General features: G+C 37.5%; 1 protein-coding gene across 1 annotated transcript; it reads left to right on the forward strand.

Annotated features, from left to right (window-relative positions):
- The first annotated feature begins 16,341 nt into the window (after window positions 1-16,341).
- Window positions 16,342-17,452, forward strand: LOC100673550 (olfactory receptor 6C2-like). The gene has a single exon (XM_003405542.3). The coding sequence runs from the start codon at window positions 16,514-16,516 to the stop codon at window positions 17,450-17,452; it is 939 nt and encodes a 312-aa protein (XP_003405590.2). The 5' UTR covers window positions 16,342-16,513.
- Window positions 17,453-17,691: the final 239 nt, after the last annotated feature.

The raw sequence follows: 17,691 nt of genomic DNA on the forward strand, positions 1-17,691 counted from the left end.
TCCAAAGACTTCATCAAAAGAGTAAAAAGATTACTTACAGACTGGGAAATAGTTTTTAGCTATGACATTCCCAATCAGCATCTGATCTCTAAAATCTACACGATACTGCAAAAACTCAACCACAAAAAGACAAATAACCCAATAAAAAATGGGCAAAAGATATGAACAGGCACTTCACTAAAGAAAACATTCAGGTAGCTAACAGATACATGAGGAAATGCTCAGGATCATTAGCCATTAGAAAAATGCTAATCAAAACTACAATGAGATTCCATCGTACTCCAACAAGGCTAGTGTTAATCAAAAAAACACAAAATAATATATGTTGGAGAGTTTGTAGAGAGACTGGAACACTTACACACTGCTGGTGGGAATGTAAAATGGTACAACCACTTTGGAAATCAATTTGGCACTTCCTCAAAAAGCTAGAAATAGAACTACCATACAATTGAGCAATTCCACTCCTTGGAATATATTCTGGAGAAATAAGAGCCTTTACACAAACAGATGTATGCACACCCATGTTCCTTGCAGCACTGTTTACAGTAGCAAAAAAATGGAAGCAACCAAAGTACCCACCAACAGATGAATGGATAAATAAATTATGATATATTTACACAATGGAATACTACACATCGATAAAGAACCGTGATGAATCTGTGAAACATTTAGTAACATGAAGAAATCTGGAAGGCATTATGGTGAGTGAAATTAGTTGCAAAAGGACAAATATTGTATAAGACCACTATCACAAGAACTAGAGAAATAGTTTAAACAGAGAAGAAAATATTCTTTGATGGTTACCAGAGGGGGAAGGAGGGGAGGGAGGGAGAGGGGTATTCACTAATTAGATAGCAGATAAGAACTATTTTAGGTGAAGGGAAAGACAACACACAATACAGCAGAGGTCTGCCCAAGTGGACTAAACCAAAAGCAAAGTTTCCTGAATAAACTGAACGCTTCGAAGGCTAGCGTAGCAGGGACGGGGGTTTGGGGGTCATGGTTTCAGGGGACACCTAAGTCAATTGGCATAATAAAATCTATTAACAAAACATTCTGCATCCCACTTTAGAGAGTGGTGTCTGGGGTCTTAAAACGCTAGCAAGCGTCCATCTAAGATGCATCAATTGGTCTCAACATGCCTGGAGCAAAGGAAAATGAAGAACACCAAAGACAGAAGGCAATTATGAGCCCAAGAGACAGAAAGGGCCACATAAACCAGAGACTACAGCAGCCTGAGACCAGAAGAGCTAGATCGTGCCTGGCTACAACCAATGACTGCGCTGACAGGGAATATAACAGAGAACCCCTGAGGGAGCAGGAGAGCAGTGGGGTGCAGACCCCAAATTCTCATAAAAAGACCAAACTTAATGGTCTGACTGAGACTAGAAGGATCCCGGTGGTCACGGTCCCCAGACCTTCTGTTAGCCCAAGACAGAAACCATTCCCAAAGCCAACTCTTCTGACAGGGTTTGGGCTGGACAATGGCATAGAAAATGATACTGGTGAAGAAAGAGCTTCTTGGATCAAGTAGACATATGAGACTATGTTGGCATCTCCTGTGTGGTGGGAAGATGAGAGTGCAGAAGGATTCAGAATCTGGCCAAAAGGACAGGAAAATAGACAGTGGAGGGAAGAAGTGTCCTCTCTCATTAGGGGGAGAACAATTAGGAGTATATAGCAAGGTGTATATAAATTTTTGTATGAGATACTGACTTGATTTATAAACTTTCACTTAAAGCACAATAAAAATTAAAAAAAGAAAACAAAAGATGCATTGCATTGGGCAAATCAGCTGCAAATGACCTCTTTAAAGTATTGAAAAGCAAAAACGTCACCTTGAAGTCTAAGATGCCGCTCGTTGACTCAAGCTATGGTGTTTTCGATTGCCTCACAGGCATGCAAAAGCTGGACGATGAATAAGAAAGACCAAAGAAAAATTGATGCCTTTGAATTGTGGTGTTGGCAAAGAATATTGAATATACCATGGACTGCCAAAAGAACAAACAGATCTGTCTTGGAAGTAGTACAACCACAATGTTCCTTAGAACCAATGATGTTGATACTTCATTTCATATACTTTGGACATGTTATCAAGAGGGATCAGTCCTTGGAGAAGGACGTCATGCTTGGTAAAGTAGAAGATCAGTGAAAAAATGGAGACCCTCAATGAGATGGATTGACAGGGGCTGCCGTAATGGGCTCAAGCATAGTAAGAGTTGTAAGGATGGCGCGAGACTAGGCAGTGTTTCACTCAGTTGTGCATAGGGCGCTATGAGTAGGAACCGACTCAACAGCACCTAACAACAACAACAGCGATACTAATGAGGCCGTTACTTTAAAGGCAGGAGTCAATCCACAGGATTAGGTTGTGTCTTGGGTCCATCCCTTTTGAGATACAAAAGAGAGAAGGAAGCAGAGAGATAGAGGGGCTTCATGCCACCCAAAATGAAGGAAGAGGATAGCACGTCCTTTGGTCCCAGGGTCCTCGTACTGAGAAGACCAGGAGAAGATTGATAACAAGGACATTTTCCCAGAGCCAACAGGGAGAGAAAGGATGAGGATGGAGTCGCCACTCAGAGGGACAAGGAGAATGGGGCTGCCCAAATGCGAGGGAATAGAGTTGCTGATCCAGTGGGCCTGGAAGACTGAGCTGAACCCCAGGGCTGAAGGGTCTCCACCCAGAATCCAGACAGTATGGCCAATACCCAGATTCTGGAGGGCAGGGCTATTGCCTAAATGGTCCAAGAGGATAGAGGATTATTTTCAAGACATTAGAGCTAATGTAGTGTGTTCTGCTGACTTGCTTGCTGCCTGTTATCCCATCTTCCTTCCCCTCCAATTCCTCCCATTTGCAATGGAAATGTCTACCTTGTGCCTGTTCCACTGTTGTGATTTGGAATCAGATAGCCTGTATTCTAGATTTTACAGATGAAGAGGAATTTTCCCCAGGAGATTTTGGACTTGCAGTTGATGTAAGGCTTTTGCTATGATAAGGTGGGATGAATTTGTTTTACATATGACAAGGAAGTGAATTTTGTGAGTCAAAGTGTAGAATGTTATGGGTTGAATTGTGCCCCCCAAAGTGTGGGTCAGTTTGGCTAGGCCATGATTCCCAGTATTGTGCAGTTGTTCTCCATGTTGTGATCTGATGTGATTATCCTATGTATTATAAATCCTAGCCTCTATGATATTAATGAGGCAGGATTAGAGGCAGTTATGTTAATTAGGCAGGACTCAATCTACAAAATTTAGGTGAGTCAATGTCTTCCAAGAATAAAAAGAGAGAATCAAGGTGGGGAGTGGGGGAGGGGTGCGGAGGCATCATACAGCAAGCAAGAAACCACAGGAGTGCTTTGGACCCAGCATCTGTGTCCTGAGAAGGTCCTAGACCAGGAGAAGATTGATGACAAGGACATATCCCCAGAACCAACAGAGAGAGAAAGCTTTCCCCTGGAGCTGGCACCCTGAATTCAGACTTCTAGGCTCCTAGACTATGAGAGAATGAACTTCTGTTCGTTAAAGCCATCCACTTGTGGTATTTCTGTGATAGCGGCACTAGAAAACTAAGACATTGCCTAATTACTCCGGATAGAATTCCAGTACAATATTGAATAGCAGTGGTGATAGCAGGCATTCTTGTCTTGTTGCTGATCTTAAAGGGAACGTGCTCAGTCCTGCACTGAGTGGATTTTTCATAAATGACCTTTGATGTATTAAGAGATTTCCCTTCTATTCCTAGCTTGTTGAAAAATTTTATCATGAAACGGTATTGGGTTTTGTCCAATGCCTTCTCTGTGTTGGTTCCAATAATCATATAGTTCTTTTCCTTTGTTTTATTAATGTGGTGAACTACGTTGGTTGATTTCCTAATGTTGAACCAGCCTGGCATTCTTAAAGGTAAATCCCACTTGATCATTGCACATAATCCCTTTAATGTGTTTTTGCTTTCCGTTTGCTATTTTTTTCACTGGGGATTTTCGCATCTGTATTCATTAGGGATATTAGTCCATAGTTCTCTTGTGATTTTTGTCTGGCTTTGGAATCAGGGTAATGTCAGTCTCACAGAATGTGTTTTGGAAGTTCTTCCTTCTATTCTAGCTTTTGGAGAAGTTTAAGAAGGATTGGGGGGCAATAAGTGTGTGGTAGAATTCCCCAGTGAATCCATGTGGTCCAGGGCTTTCCTTTGTTGCACCATTTTTGATTACTCCTCACTTGTGATGGGTCTGTTGAGATCTTCTATTTCTTCTTGAGTCAATGTAAGAAGTTTATGTTTCTAAGAATTTGTCAATTTCCCTTAGATTATTTGATTTTTTTGGCATAAATTATTTGTACTATTCTTGTCTTTTATTTCTGTAAGGTCATTTGTAATGTCTCCGCATCATGATTTTAGATATTTGCATCTTTTTTTTTTCTTTTCCAGTCTAGCTACCAAAAACTGACAACTGGTGTCATTAATTTTTTTCCATTGTTTTTTATTTTCTATTTCATTTATCTATGCTCTGATCTCATTGTCTTCTTCCTCCTGGTTGCTTTGGGTTTGCTTTGCTCTTTTTCTAGTTCCTCATGTTTTATGGTTAGGTTATTGATTTGTGATTTTTCTTTTTAACATAGACATTTACCACTATAAATTTTTTTCCTGAGTACCGCTTTCATTGCCTCCCATAAATTTTAATACGTTATGCTCTCATTTTCATTTCACTTAACATTTTCTAATTTCTCTTTTAATCCATTCCTTGAATCATTGGTTATTCAATAGTATGTTGTTTAATTTCCATATATTTGTGTATTTTCCAATTTTTTTCCTGTTATTAGTCTATAATTCCTGAATATTGTGATATGAGAAAATACTTTGTGTGATTTCAATCTTTTAAAATTTATAGAGACTTGCTTTGTGACCTAACATGTGGTCTATCCTGGAAAATGATCTATTTGCACTGAGGAAGAATGTATATTGTGCTGTTGTTTAGTTCAGTGTTCTATACATGTTCTATATATGTCTGTTCTGTCTAGTTGGTTTATAGTGCCATTCGGGCCCTCTGTTTCCTTATTCATCTTCTTTCTGGATGCTCTGTTCACCATTGAAAATGGTGTTTTGAAGTTACCAACTATTATTGTAGAGCTGTCTATTTCTCCCTTCAATTCTTTCAGTGTTTGCTTTATCTAATTATGTGCTCTGATATTAGGCGCATATATATTTATAATTATTATATCTTCTTGATGAGTTGACCCTTTTATCATTATATAATGTCCTTGTTTCTTATTAAAAAATTTGATTTAAAGTCTATTTTGTCTGATATTATGATTGTCACCTCTGCTTTCTTTTGGTTACTATTCGCATGGAATATTTTCCCCAACCTTTCACTTCCAACCAATTTGTGTCCTCGGGCCTTAAAATGCTTCTCTTATAGACAGAATATGGTTGGATCATTTTTTTTTTTGTATTTGTTTGTTTTTTATTCCATTCTGTCAATCCTACTTTTTGATTAGAACATTTAGTCCATTCATATTCACCAGAATTGCCCATAAAGAAGGACTTCTGCCATCCTGTTATTATTTATTTATTTTTGTGTATGTATCTCATACCCTTTTTGTTCCTTATTATCTCTAACACTACCAATTTTTGTGTTTCGTTTCAGAAAAGGAAAAGGAGGGCAGAATGGTTGCATAAGTTGGAGAATGTAATCAACGTCAATGAATTGTAAGTGTAGAAATTGTTGCATTGGTGTATGTTCTCAACAATAACAAAAAAAATAAATACAATTAATTAAAAAAAATAGAAATGCTAAAACAAGCCCTTCAGATGGGAAAGAAAGGACACTAGAAGGTAACTTGAAGTATATATAGAAAGAATACTTTTCTGTAGTGAGCCATTTTGATCCCCTTCTGTTTTTTTATGCTTGCCTATTTTTTAGTTTTTTTTAGTGGTACATGAATGTTGCATTTAACCTCTTGCATCTATAACAACCTGGCTTGAACTGATAAACAATTTAACTTCAGTAACATACAAAATGCTACCTATACAGTTCCTCCCCCTATTTATGTTGCTATCAGCATTTACATCTTTATACATTATGTGTTTTGTGTAACATAAATTTATTTTTATGCGTTTGTAATTATAAACCATGAAGAACATAAAAATTAGAATTATTAAGCAAAAGTACCTTAAAATTTGCACTTATCCTTGCTCATGCAGTTACCTTTAATGGAGATCTTTCTTTCTACATGTATATTTGAGTTACTTTCCAGTGTCCTCTCTTCTCTATCTGAAGGACTCCTTTTGGCATTTCTTTTTTTTTTTTTTTTAATTAATTTTATTACTGTTGTTCAGACTATACACAGCAGAACATACACCAATTCAACAATTTCTACATGCACAATTCAGTGACATTGATTACATTCTTCCAATTGTGCAACCATTCTCACCCTCCTTTTCTGAAGTGCTTCTCCCTCATTGACATAAACTCATTGCCCCCTAAGTTTCCTGTCTAATCTTTTGAGCTGCTGTTGTCAATTTGATCCCATACAGATAGTTATTAAAAGAGAACAAAGCTCAAGGCAGACATTTTTTTACCAGTTAAGATAAGCCACTATTTGATTTCAAGAAGACTTCAGGGATATTTTTGGTTTAAGGTTTAAAGATTATGTCATGGCAATAGTTTCAGGGGTTCATCCAGCCTTTATGCCTCCAGAAAGACTGGATTCCTTGAGAATCTGAAATTCTGTTGTGCATTTCCCCCCTTTTGATGAGGATTCTTCTATAGAATCTTTGATCAAAATGTTCAGTTATGGTAGCCGGGCACCATCCAGTTCTTCTGGTCCCATGGCAAAAGAGGCCATTGTTCATGGAAGCAGTTAGCCACTCATTCCTTGTCCTCCTCCTATTCTTGACTCACCTTCCTGTGTTGTTCCAGGTGAATAAAGACCAACGATTGTGACTTGGATGGCCACTTGCAAGCCTTTAAGAACCCAGGTGCTACGCAACAAACTAGGATGTAAATAGAAGCACTAAACACGGTATTAAGCCAATTGACTGGAATGTCTTATGAAACCATGACCATAAACCTCCAAACCAAGCAACTGAATCCCATCAGCAGCCTCAGCAGCTACTCTTTTATTTTGTTGTTGTTGAAAATATACTTATTACACAACTTTTGCCAATTCAACTTTTTACAGGTATACAACTTATTGACAGCAATTACATTAATCAACTGTTCAACCCTACCCTTACGCAAAGTGATTTTTCCATCATCATAAATTGAAATTCAGTGCTCTATAAGCAACATCTTTACCATTTCATGTAGAGCTAGTCTAGTAAATATGGACTCTATCAGTTTTCAACTATCTGGAAATATCTTAAGTTTGCCCTCATTCTTGAAGGATACTTTCACTGGATAAAATATTCTCCATTGACAGTTCTTTCTTTCAATGTTTTAACTATGTCATTCCATTGCCTTCTGGCCTCAAAGATTTCTAAGAAGAAACGGGGATTTAACCTGACTGGGGATCCTTCGTATGTGACTGTTTACTTCTGTCTTATTGCTTTCAGGATGCTCTCTTTGCCTTTAGTTTTTGAGTGCTTCATTATAATTTGCCTTGGTGTAAATCTTTTTTGGACTTATCCTACTTGGGGTTCGTTGAGGAGACAGCGTGGCAGGATTCCTGGCCCACAGAAAGAGAAAGCTGAATGCCTTTGGGCAGAGACTGAGGGCCAGGGAGAGGCACACCTGCATGCATGGCTGGGGAAGAGGCTATCCTAATGGGAGAACTGTATCTTGAGTGTTCCTGAGCCTGAATTGTAACTGTTACTTCCCTAATAAACCCCATAGTTGTGACTTTGGTCTATAAGTTCTGTGTGGCCATTGCAATGAATTATTGAACCCAGCAGAGAGTGCTATGGGAGGGATGGTTGGTGTCAGAATTGGTAGAGATGGCAGAGAGAGGAGACATGTCTGACCTCCACCTTACAGACATCAGCCTTGGGCTATTGATCTTGGTTCTCCTTCCCCCTTGTGGGGTTGGAGAAGGTATGACACCTCCCCCATGCTGTTTTTACAATTGCACTTTTAATTCAGTAGAGACTTTTGAATCAGGTCTCCAGAGACCTTTGTATGCAATTGTTTTCTGCACACCAGTTGCAAATGGAAGAAGTAAATAGAGTCTTTAGTGCAGAAAACAATTTGCCCAGATAATATTGAACAGTCATGTTTGCAGAATCAGAGAGGCTTCTTAACTCCTCTTTGAACTTTGAACTTAATTTTCTTTGTTTTAACTGTCCTTAGTTCACGGAAATATTTCCTAATTTTAAATAGGATCGTATTTCTTACAAATACAGAAGCCATATGTATATATTTATAGTGAGTACAGGCTCCTAAGGACAAGGGGATAGGAATAACTTAGATTAACCCACTAGCACAATTTTGTTCAACTCTGAGGTTCACTCAGGTCATTGAGGTCCAGCTTCCCGGGGAAACAACGAAGAATGTCAAAGGTGAGTACTGGGATGGTTTTCAAGTCAGGACCTTTCCCACTGTAACTCATGGAGAAGACATTTGTAATGATGTTTCCTTCTGTTGAAGCAAATGAATGACTAGGTTCAAAATATGATTTTGATATTTTATTAAGATAGTCATATCTGAATTTATCTATAGAGCACATGAACATTCACATCAGATAAAAAAAATAAGCAGGACTTATTTTATGTATTGTTCAATGGGTAGGATCCCAGGTACAGTGATTAGGTTGACACATAGAAACAATTCACAGACCTCTTCAAATCTCTCTTTTTCTCCCCCTGTGTGTTTCCCTCTCTGCCTTTTTCTGTCTGTCTCAGATTTATCTATCAAGCATCTATCATCTGTCTTATCTATCTACCTATCTCAATTTGGACTAGTCACATATCAAGTGCTCAATAGCCATATGTGAATGGTGGCTGTTGTATTAAATAATGGAGGCCTAGAACATTGAATGAAGATAGTAAAGAGTTGAATAGACCCATGTAACTAATTAGGATATTGAAAAAACAACTATTATCTTGCTATTGTCCCAGATCCAGAGTGGCCGTGTACTAGGAATTTGGTCTTATCATCACAATGACAAATAAATTGAGTAGAAAAAAATTGTATTAAGAGAGAAAAGGTTAATTATGTGCTTGGCAGATAAAGCAGGGAAGAAAATTCAGTGACCATTTGGTCGTTTTTCCTCTTCATTAGAATGGGTATGGTTGGTCAATTAAAAATATAATTTAAGAGACACTGAAAACAAAGCAAAATAAACCATTCCATAAGGTTCTCTTTTGCCTACCTTCCCCCTAAAATGTTCTCAAACCAAAATATCTTACTATCGTGAGTCATTCTTTTGTTTATATTTAATACATTCCGTTTAAAGGATTCCAGTTGTGGAAGATTAAAATTCATTAATTCAGCAAATATTTATCATGCCCCAACTATCTGCCAGACACTTCTCAGTGCTGGGTATAGAGGAGAGAATAAGTTATTTAATTTCCTTGCCCAAGTTGAATTTCTATTTTAGTTGGTAGTAAAGGAGGGGAAGACAAATAATTTCAGGCAGTGAGGATTATTAGGAAGGAAGTAAAAACGCCCTGATATAAAATGAATGAGTTAATGGTATGGGATGTCATCAAATTCAGTGGTCAGGCCAATGAGCAGGTGATAATTAAGTTGAGTCCGTCCACAGCGAAAAGAAGGATCCAGGACCCTGCAGAGATAGGAGAAGAGCAAACCAGGCAGAGCACTCAGTATGTGCAACAGTACAAAAGACAGAGCAAGTGGGCTGTTTTGAAGATCAGAGAGTAAGCCAGGGAACAAGGGTGTGGAGACAGAAAGTGAGTATTATAGGAAGTGACTGGTAAGCTGTAGTTTAATGCATGCTAGAAAACTATTCTTGCATTTCAAATTAGGAAAGGGACACGACCTGTTTCACATTTTTTAAAAGTCCCTCCAGCTGCCATGAAGGAAATGGTTTTAGGTGGAATATGGAAGGGAAACAGAGAGATGAGTTAGGAGAGATGTTGGAGTTTTAGTCTAGTTGTGAGCTGTGGTTGGATTAGGGATGTATTTTAATGTAGAACAGAGAGTATTTGCTGATGTACTGGGTGTTGGAATGAGGGAAAGGACAGAACTAAGCATGTCCCTTAAGTTTTTGATTTCAGCAACTGGGCTGATGGTATTGCTGTTTTCTGAGATCAAAGGGAGGAGAAGCTTGGTGGGCAGCTCAAGAATTTCTATTTGTGTATGCTATATTTGAAATAAGCATTTGACATGCAAATGAATACTAAGGATGCAGCATATATACATGCAAATGTATATATATATGAGCATCATTAAAATTTGGATTTTATTCAAATCATGTGATTGGACAAGATCACATAAGGAGAGAACACAAATATGAAGCCAAAGGCCCCAGGATGGAGGCAATGATTAATTTGTAAGTATTGGGTATAAAAGTGCTGAAAAGGAGCAACCAGTGGGTTAGGAAGAAAATCTTGAGAGTGTGATAGCAAATGTTTGAGGATAAAGTGTAATTGAGAGTTTGAAAACCTGAATATTGAGTTGTGTATACTCGATGTGATAAAAGTGGAGAGACTGGTGACTTTGATAATTTTTGATGGCGTAGCGGGATGGAAGCCAGATTGAACTAGGAAGAGTGGATGGAAAGCAAGAATTAAACAGTGACTGGAGGTGATACTGGAGAAAGTTTTCTATTAAATGAAGTGGAAAAATGAGGTGATAGTCATAAATGGCAGTGGAAGGTTTTATGTTTCAATTTTAACTTTTTATTTGGAAAACTTGCAAAAATAAGGATAGTGCCAAGAACACATAAATACGAAGATTCATCTATTTTTAACATCTGCTTTATCATTTGGAGCGCTGGTGGCAGAGTGGTTAAGTGCTCAGCTGCTAATCAAAATGTTGACTGTTCAAATCCACTAGCCACTCCTTGGAAGCCTGTGGGGGACGGTTCTACTCTGTCCTCTGAGTTGGAATCTACTTAACAGCAACGGGTGCAGGACTTTATCATTTGCTTTCTATCCATCTTCATAAAATTTTTTTCCCACCCTTTTGAGGGTAAATTGCATACATTATGACCTTTTACCCCGATATACTTTAGTGTGTATATCCTAGGAATAGAGGTATTTGCTTATTATAAGCATAGTACAGTTATCAACTTTAGTAAATTTAATACTGATGTGATTATTTTACTTAATTTAGCATAAATTTCAATTTTGTCAGTTGGTTCAGTAATGTTCCTAATGAAATGTGTTATCCCTCTAGTGTAGAATTCTCTCTAGGGACAGGTATTGCGTTTAGTTGTTATGACCCTTTAGCCTCCTAATTTGGAATATTTCCACAGTCTATCTTTTCCTTTTTTAAAAAATAAATTTTGTTCCCTATAAATTTGCCTATTCTAGATATTTCATAAGGGTGGAATCATACACTATTTGCCTTTTGTGACTGACTTATTTCACTCAGCATGACGTTTTTAAGGTTTATTCATAATTTTTTATCATGTAGCAAGGACTTCATTTCCCTTATGGCTGTATAATATTTAATTGTATGTATACCACATTTTGTCTATGCATTCATTTGTTGATGGATATTTAGGTTGTTTCTACCTTTTGGCTATTGTGAACAGTGCTTCCAGGAACATTGGTGTACGGATACGTGTTTGCGTTCCTGATTTCAATTCTTTAGGATATATACCGAGGAGTAGAATTGCTAGGTCACATGGTATGAGTCAGAATCAACTTGACGCAATGGGTTTTGGTTTGGTTTTGTGTATGGTAGTTCTATGTTTTACTTTCTTAAGGAACCACCAGACTGTTTTTCACAGCAGCTGTATAATTTTACAATTCCACCAGCAATGGATGAGAGCTCCTTTTCCTCCAATTCTCTTCAACGCTTGTTTTCAGTTTTCCTGATCATAGCCATCCTTGTGGGGGTGAAAAGGTAAATCATTGTGCTTTTGATTTGAATTTTCCTAGTGACTAATGGAGCAGCCCTGGTGGTGCAACTGTTAAAGCACTTGGCTGCTAACTAAAAGGTCAGCCATTCCAACATACAAGCAGCTCTGTGAGAAAGAGATGTAGATATCTGCTTCTGTAAATATTTACAGCCATGGAAATCGTGTGGAGCAGTTCTACACTGTCCTATAGTGTTGCTATGAGTCGGAATTGACTTGACGACAGTGGGTATTTTGGGAGTGACTAATGATATTGAAGAAAGCCTGGTGGCATAGTGGTTAAGAGCCACGGCTGCTAACCAATAAAGGTCAGCAGTTCAAATCCACCAGGTGTTCTTGGAAACTCTTTATGGCAGCTCTAGTCTGTCCTATAGAGTTGCTATGAGTTGGAATTGACAGCAAAGAGTTTTGGGTTTTTGGGTTTTTTTAATGATATTGAGCACCTCTTCATGTGCTTGCTTGCCATTTGTATACCTACTTTGTTGAAATATTTATCAAGACCTTTGCCTATTTTTTTTTTAATTGGGTTGTTTGTCTTTTTGTTGTTAAATTGTAGACTTTTTTTTAGTAATAATATATTCTGGAAATGAAATTCTTATCTGATTTCCTTTTTTTTTTTTTTTTGAGACTGACATTTTTGAAGAATGCAGCCTACCCCAAGTCTCCCCCCCCTTTTTTTTAAGAGAACTTCCTCATTTTATGTTTGTCTGATGTTTTGTCATGATTAGATTCAGTTTACACATTCTTCACTAGAATACTAAATAGGTGACATTGTGTCCTTTCAGGGTGACACAATTGGAGGCACACAGTATCCATCTATCTCTTATTGGTGAAGTTAATTTTGATCACCAGGTCAGAGTATTTTAAATTCCTCCATTGTCTGATTACTATTTTTGTCTTGGAATTAAAAGCAGTCAATGAGAAGATACCTTAAAACCATGCACATTTTGTTTGCTTATAACAGGTCTAAAATAGTTTCGACAAAATAGCTGGTCAACAAAATTTTACCTAGATTTTGCATTTCATGTATTGATGGTCCTTGCCTGACGTAGTAGTTACTATTGTGATTGCAAAAGGCTGATTTCCAACCCATCCCTCCCTTCACCACCCACCAGTTGGTCCTTGGCATTCTACTATAAGAGCTCTCCCTTCTCTTTCTTTTTTAATTGACTGATTGTTTATCAGTTTAAAAATCAGATCAAACCAAACCCGTTGCCGTCAAGTCAATTCCGATACATAGCAACCCTATAGGACAGAGTAGAACCTCCCCTAGAGTTTCCAAGGAGCACCTGGTGGATTCCAACTGCCGACCTTTTGGTTAGCAGCCACAGCACTTAACCACTATGCCACCAGGGTTTTCTCATCAGTATAGACTCATGAAATTCTATTTTTCAGCAGCTTATATAGTGCTTTAGTGTACTGAAGTATTTTTTTTGCTCAGATTGTTCCACATTTAGTTAGTGGAAGCCCCTTCAGCCTGGCCGCTGTGGATCCTGTAACATGCCTCCATTTTTCATTTGAGTACTTTTTTATATTCTGGTGTAAAAAGATGCCTTCAGCTCACTATGTACCTCCCTTACTCAGCCTGGAATCAGCCCTTTCTTTAAGGAATATTGGTTTGTTTTAATGCCAGAATAAAGACGAAAACTTCAGCTCTAGATTTTCCATTGTTTCAGAGGTGTTTTTTCTTAAACATTTTAGGAAAATGAGGAAATATATGTGTGTATGATCTGTACACAATATACAGATATACACATATACATATACAAACAAATGTACATACATAGACACACACACGAGAACACATAGATACACATACATATTTTTAGAAATTATTAGTTTATACTTATACCTCTAATTCCAATCCAATCCATGTTGCCTTCTTCCAAATACATATTTGTATCTCTTACTTAGTGAAAACTTTGACATCCCACAATATCAGTACATTGTACTCATTTGCTCAATCCTATAATAGACCTAAAATAGTTCCAAGACATCTTTGCTTCTACCACCACAAAAAAAAAAAAAAAAATGGGTTCAGAATTTGTTTGCAATTCTTCCCACCCTCCATCCAGTCCAAGACTGAGGTTATATAATCAAATAAGCATATTCATATATTACTTGGATTAATTCTTTCTTTTCTTCCTCAATATGGTTACGGTGGAGCTCTGGTGGTACAGTGGTTAAGAGCTCGGCTGCTAACCGAAAGGTCAGCCATTTGAATCCACCAGCCACTGCTTAGAAACTTACGGGGCAGTTCTACTCTGTCCTACAGGGTCACTATGAGTCGGAATCAGTTTGACAACAACAAGGTATGGTTATGGTATTAATCTGATACACAGTTGGGTTCATTTGTTTTAATTTGCTATCCGTTTTAGTTTCCCCTCCCATATTTATTCATTCAATTTTATTTTTAAATATGTAGATGAACAAGTTACTAAAAGTCGAATTATATGAAAACCATATGCTACTATGTGAAAACTATGCAATAGAAGTGTATCACTTCCTGATGGGAAGGTTGATTTTTTCTTTAATTTAAAGATAGCCAAATATCATGACATCTTTGTATGATGATGAAATTAATCTACAAAAGTGGAAGAAATAAAGTGATGAGAGAGAGAGAAACAGAGGCAGACAGAAGAAGAAAGAGAGAGGTTATGCAAGAGCTTCTTGAAGCGTCACGTGCCTTCTTGAGATGATCGGAGAGATTGACTTCAGAAAATCAGGAAAATGATGTCAAATATCTATAGTGTATTTTACAGTAAGTACTGTTGTAAGCATGTCTTATTGTTTATCTCATTTAAACTTCATATAACTCTATGATGTAGTATTCTTGTTAACCCCATTTTATAGATTAGGAAACTAGGAGCACAGAGAGGTTAAATGGTTGCCTGTGGTCACTCAGCTAGTGGCTAACAGAGGTATGCTTTAAACCCAAACAAGCTGGTTCCAGGGTCGATGAACTCAATCCCCGTGTTATGCTAATACATGTATCACACTTCTGTCATAATGTTGATGTTATTAGGTGCCATAGAATTGATTCTCACTCATAACAACCCTATATACAAAAGAACAAAACGTTGCCTGTTCTTGTGCCATCCTCTAAATACTAGGTATGTTTGAGCCCATTGTTGCAGTCACTGTGTCAATTCATCTCATTGAGGGTCTTTTTCTTTTTTGCTGACCCTCTACTTTACAAAGCATGATGTTCTTCTCCACGGACTGGTTCCTCCTGATAACATGTCCAAAGTGAGCAAGACGAAATCTCACCGTCTTCACATCTAGGGAGCATTCTGGCTGTATTCCTCCAAGACATATATGTTCATTCTTTCTGGAAGTCCACGGTATATTCAATACTCTTCGAAAACACCATAATTCAAACGCATTGATTCTTCTTCTGTCTTCCTTTTTCACTGTCCAGCATTCACATGCAAATCAGGCAATTAAAAACTCCATGGCTTTGATTAGGCACACCTCAGTCATCAAAATGACATCTTCGCCTTTTAACACTAATGAAATGTCTTGAAGCAGATTTGCCCAGTGCAATACGTCGTTTGATTTCTTGACTGCTGCTTCCATGAGCATTGATTGTCGACCCAAGTAAAATGAAATCCTTGACAATTTCAATATTTTATCTGTCAGGATGTTGCTTATTGGTCCAGTTGTGAGGGTTTGCTCATATATATATCATGAGATGGAATCCATACTGAAGTCTATAGCCTTTGATCTTCATCAGTAAGTGCCTCAAGTCCTCTTCACTTTTAGCAAGCCAGGTTGTGTCATCTGCATATAGCAGGTTGTTCATGCCTGCCATAATAACAGGCGTGAAAACAAAGTATGTGACGATATCCTTCAGCTATTTATACTTTACTCAAAGTTCTTTGAAATTATATGCATCTAACCATCTGTGCTGTGAACAAGATGGCAAATAAAAGAATACCCAAAAAACTCAGAGAAAGTCAGTGGCTGTTTTCTGGTAGAAATATACCTTGAGTTTTAAAAATTGCCTAGTTCACTAGATGAGGATTTGGAGTCCTTGTACAGTATAATCACAATCCTCAATATATTTAAGTTTTTATTAATAGCATAGCTTGAAACAAAGAAATGTTGATATTCAACTTTTGAGTATAAAAGTTTTAGGAGAATAAAGAGAGTATGACCCATCAAATTATATCTCAAGTGACTAACACCTATTCCACTGAGGGAAATCACATGCAAAGTATGAACTTCAAATGTAAAGTGATTTGGAACTATTGCTATGAATTGGAAAACCTAGAAAATTCGAAACAATCTTAGATAGCAGTAATTTTCAAGAAAAAATTTCCTATCAACTTCCCTGTAGAACACTTCAGTGGAGTTGAGGGCATCACCTCATTAAAGAATAATGATCAAGTAATAGAAGGAAATGCATGTGAGTGGATTAATTTGGACTTATTTGTAACTATCTCATCCTGTTATATTTTGATATTGTTTCTCAGATTTAATTTCTGTGACTTTTATGTGAAGATTGGGCAGTAGTGTGAAGTTGGCAATGAGAAACCACTCCGCAATAACAACATTCACCGTACTGGGATTGACAAATGACCCACAACTACAGATTTTGATTTTCATCTACCTGTTTATCACATATATGTTAAGTATAATTGGAAATCTGACTATCATTTATCTCATCTTGGTGGATTCTCATCTAAAAACAGCTATGTATTTTTTTCTTCAAAATTTCTCCTTTATAGAAATCACATTCACAACTGCATGTGTCCCCCAATACCTGCACATTATATCATCTGGGGATAGAAGCATCACTGTCAAAGCATGCTTTACCCAGATATTTTTTATTGTCCTTTTTGCAGCTACAGAATTTTTTCTCTTGGCCGTCATGTCCTATGACCGCTATGTGGCCATCTGCAAACCACTGCATTACGTGACCATCATGAATAACAGAGTCTGCAGGATTCTCATCCTCTGTTGTTGGGTATCTGGATTATTGATTATCCTTCCATTCCTTAATTTGAGCCTCCATCTGCAATTCTGTGACTCTGTCATTGACCATTTTTACTGTGATGCTTCTCCATTGCTGAAGAACTCATGTTCAGATACATGGTTCATAGAGCAGGTTGTTATAGTCTGTGCTGTGGTGACCTTCATAATGACCCTTGTGTGTGTGGTTCTGTCCTACATATTCATCATTAAGACGATTCTAAGATTGCCCTCTGCCCAGCAACGTAAGAAAGCTTTTTCCACCTGTTCTTCTCACATGATTGTCGTTTCTATCTCCTATGGCAGCTGCATATTTATGTATATCAAACCTTCGGCAAAGGATGAAGTGGCCATAAATAAGGCAGTTTCTCTACTCGCTACATCTGTTGCCCCTTTGTTGAACCCCTTCGTTTATACCTTGAGAAATAAACAAGTAAAGCAGTCTTTCAATGACATCCTCAAAAGATTTGCATTTCTCTCAAAGAAGGAATAGAATTGCGTATTGGGAACTCAAATAAAAGATAAATCATCAGAATGTAGATGGAAATTTGTGCTATAACAGTTTTGGGTACTTTTGAAGACAATTCAGGAGAGTTGAGAATGAAGTCTAAGAAAGAACTCTGAGGTAAGAAACGTTAAGCAGATGAGCATTTTTCTACTGTCCTGAAATTGTCAAAACTTTTTATCTCTTCCTAATATGCAACTCAACTAACTCTTCTTGGTGTGTGCCAT

This window comes from Loxodonta africana, chromosome 4 (assembly GCF_030014295.1).
Source record: "Loxodonta africana isolate mLoxAfr1 chromosome 4, mLoxAfr1.hap2, whole genome shotgun sequence".
NCBI classification, from domain to species: domain Eukaryota; kingdom Metazoa; phylum Chordata; class Mammalia; order Proboscidea; family Elephantidae; genus Loxodonta; species Loxodonta africana.

Bases quoted from the DNA above. Each gene is read 5' to 3' on its own strand.
- LOC100673550 (XM_003405542.3), top strand. From the start codon at position 16,514: ATGAGAAACCACTCCGCAATAACAACATTCACCGTACTGGGATTGACA.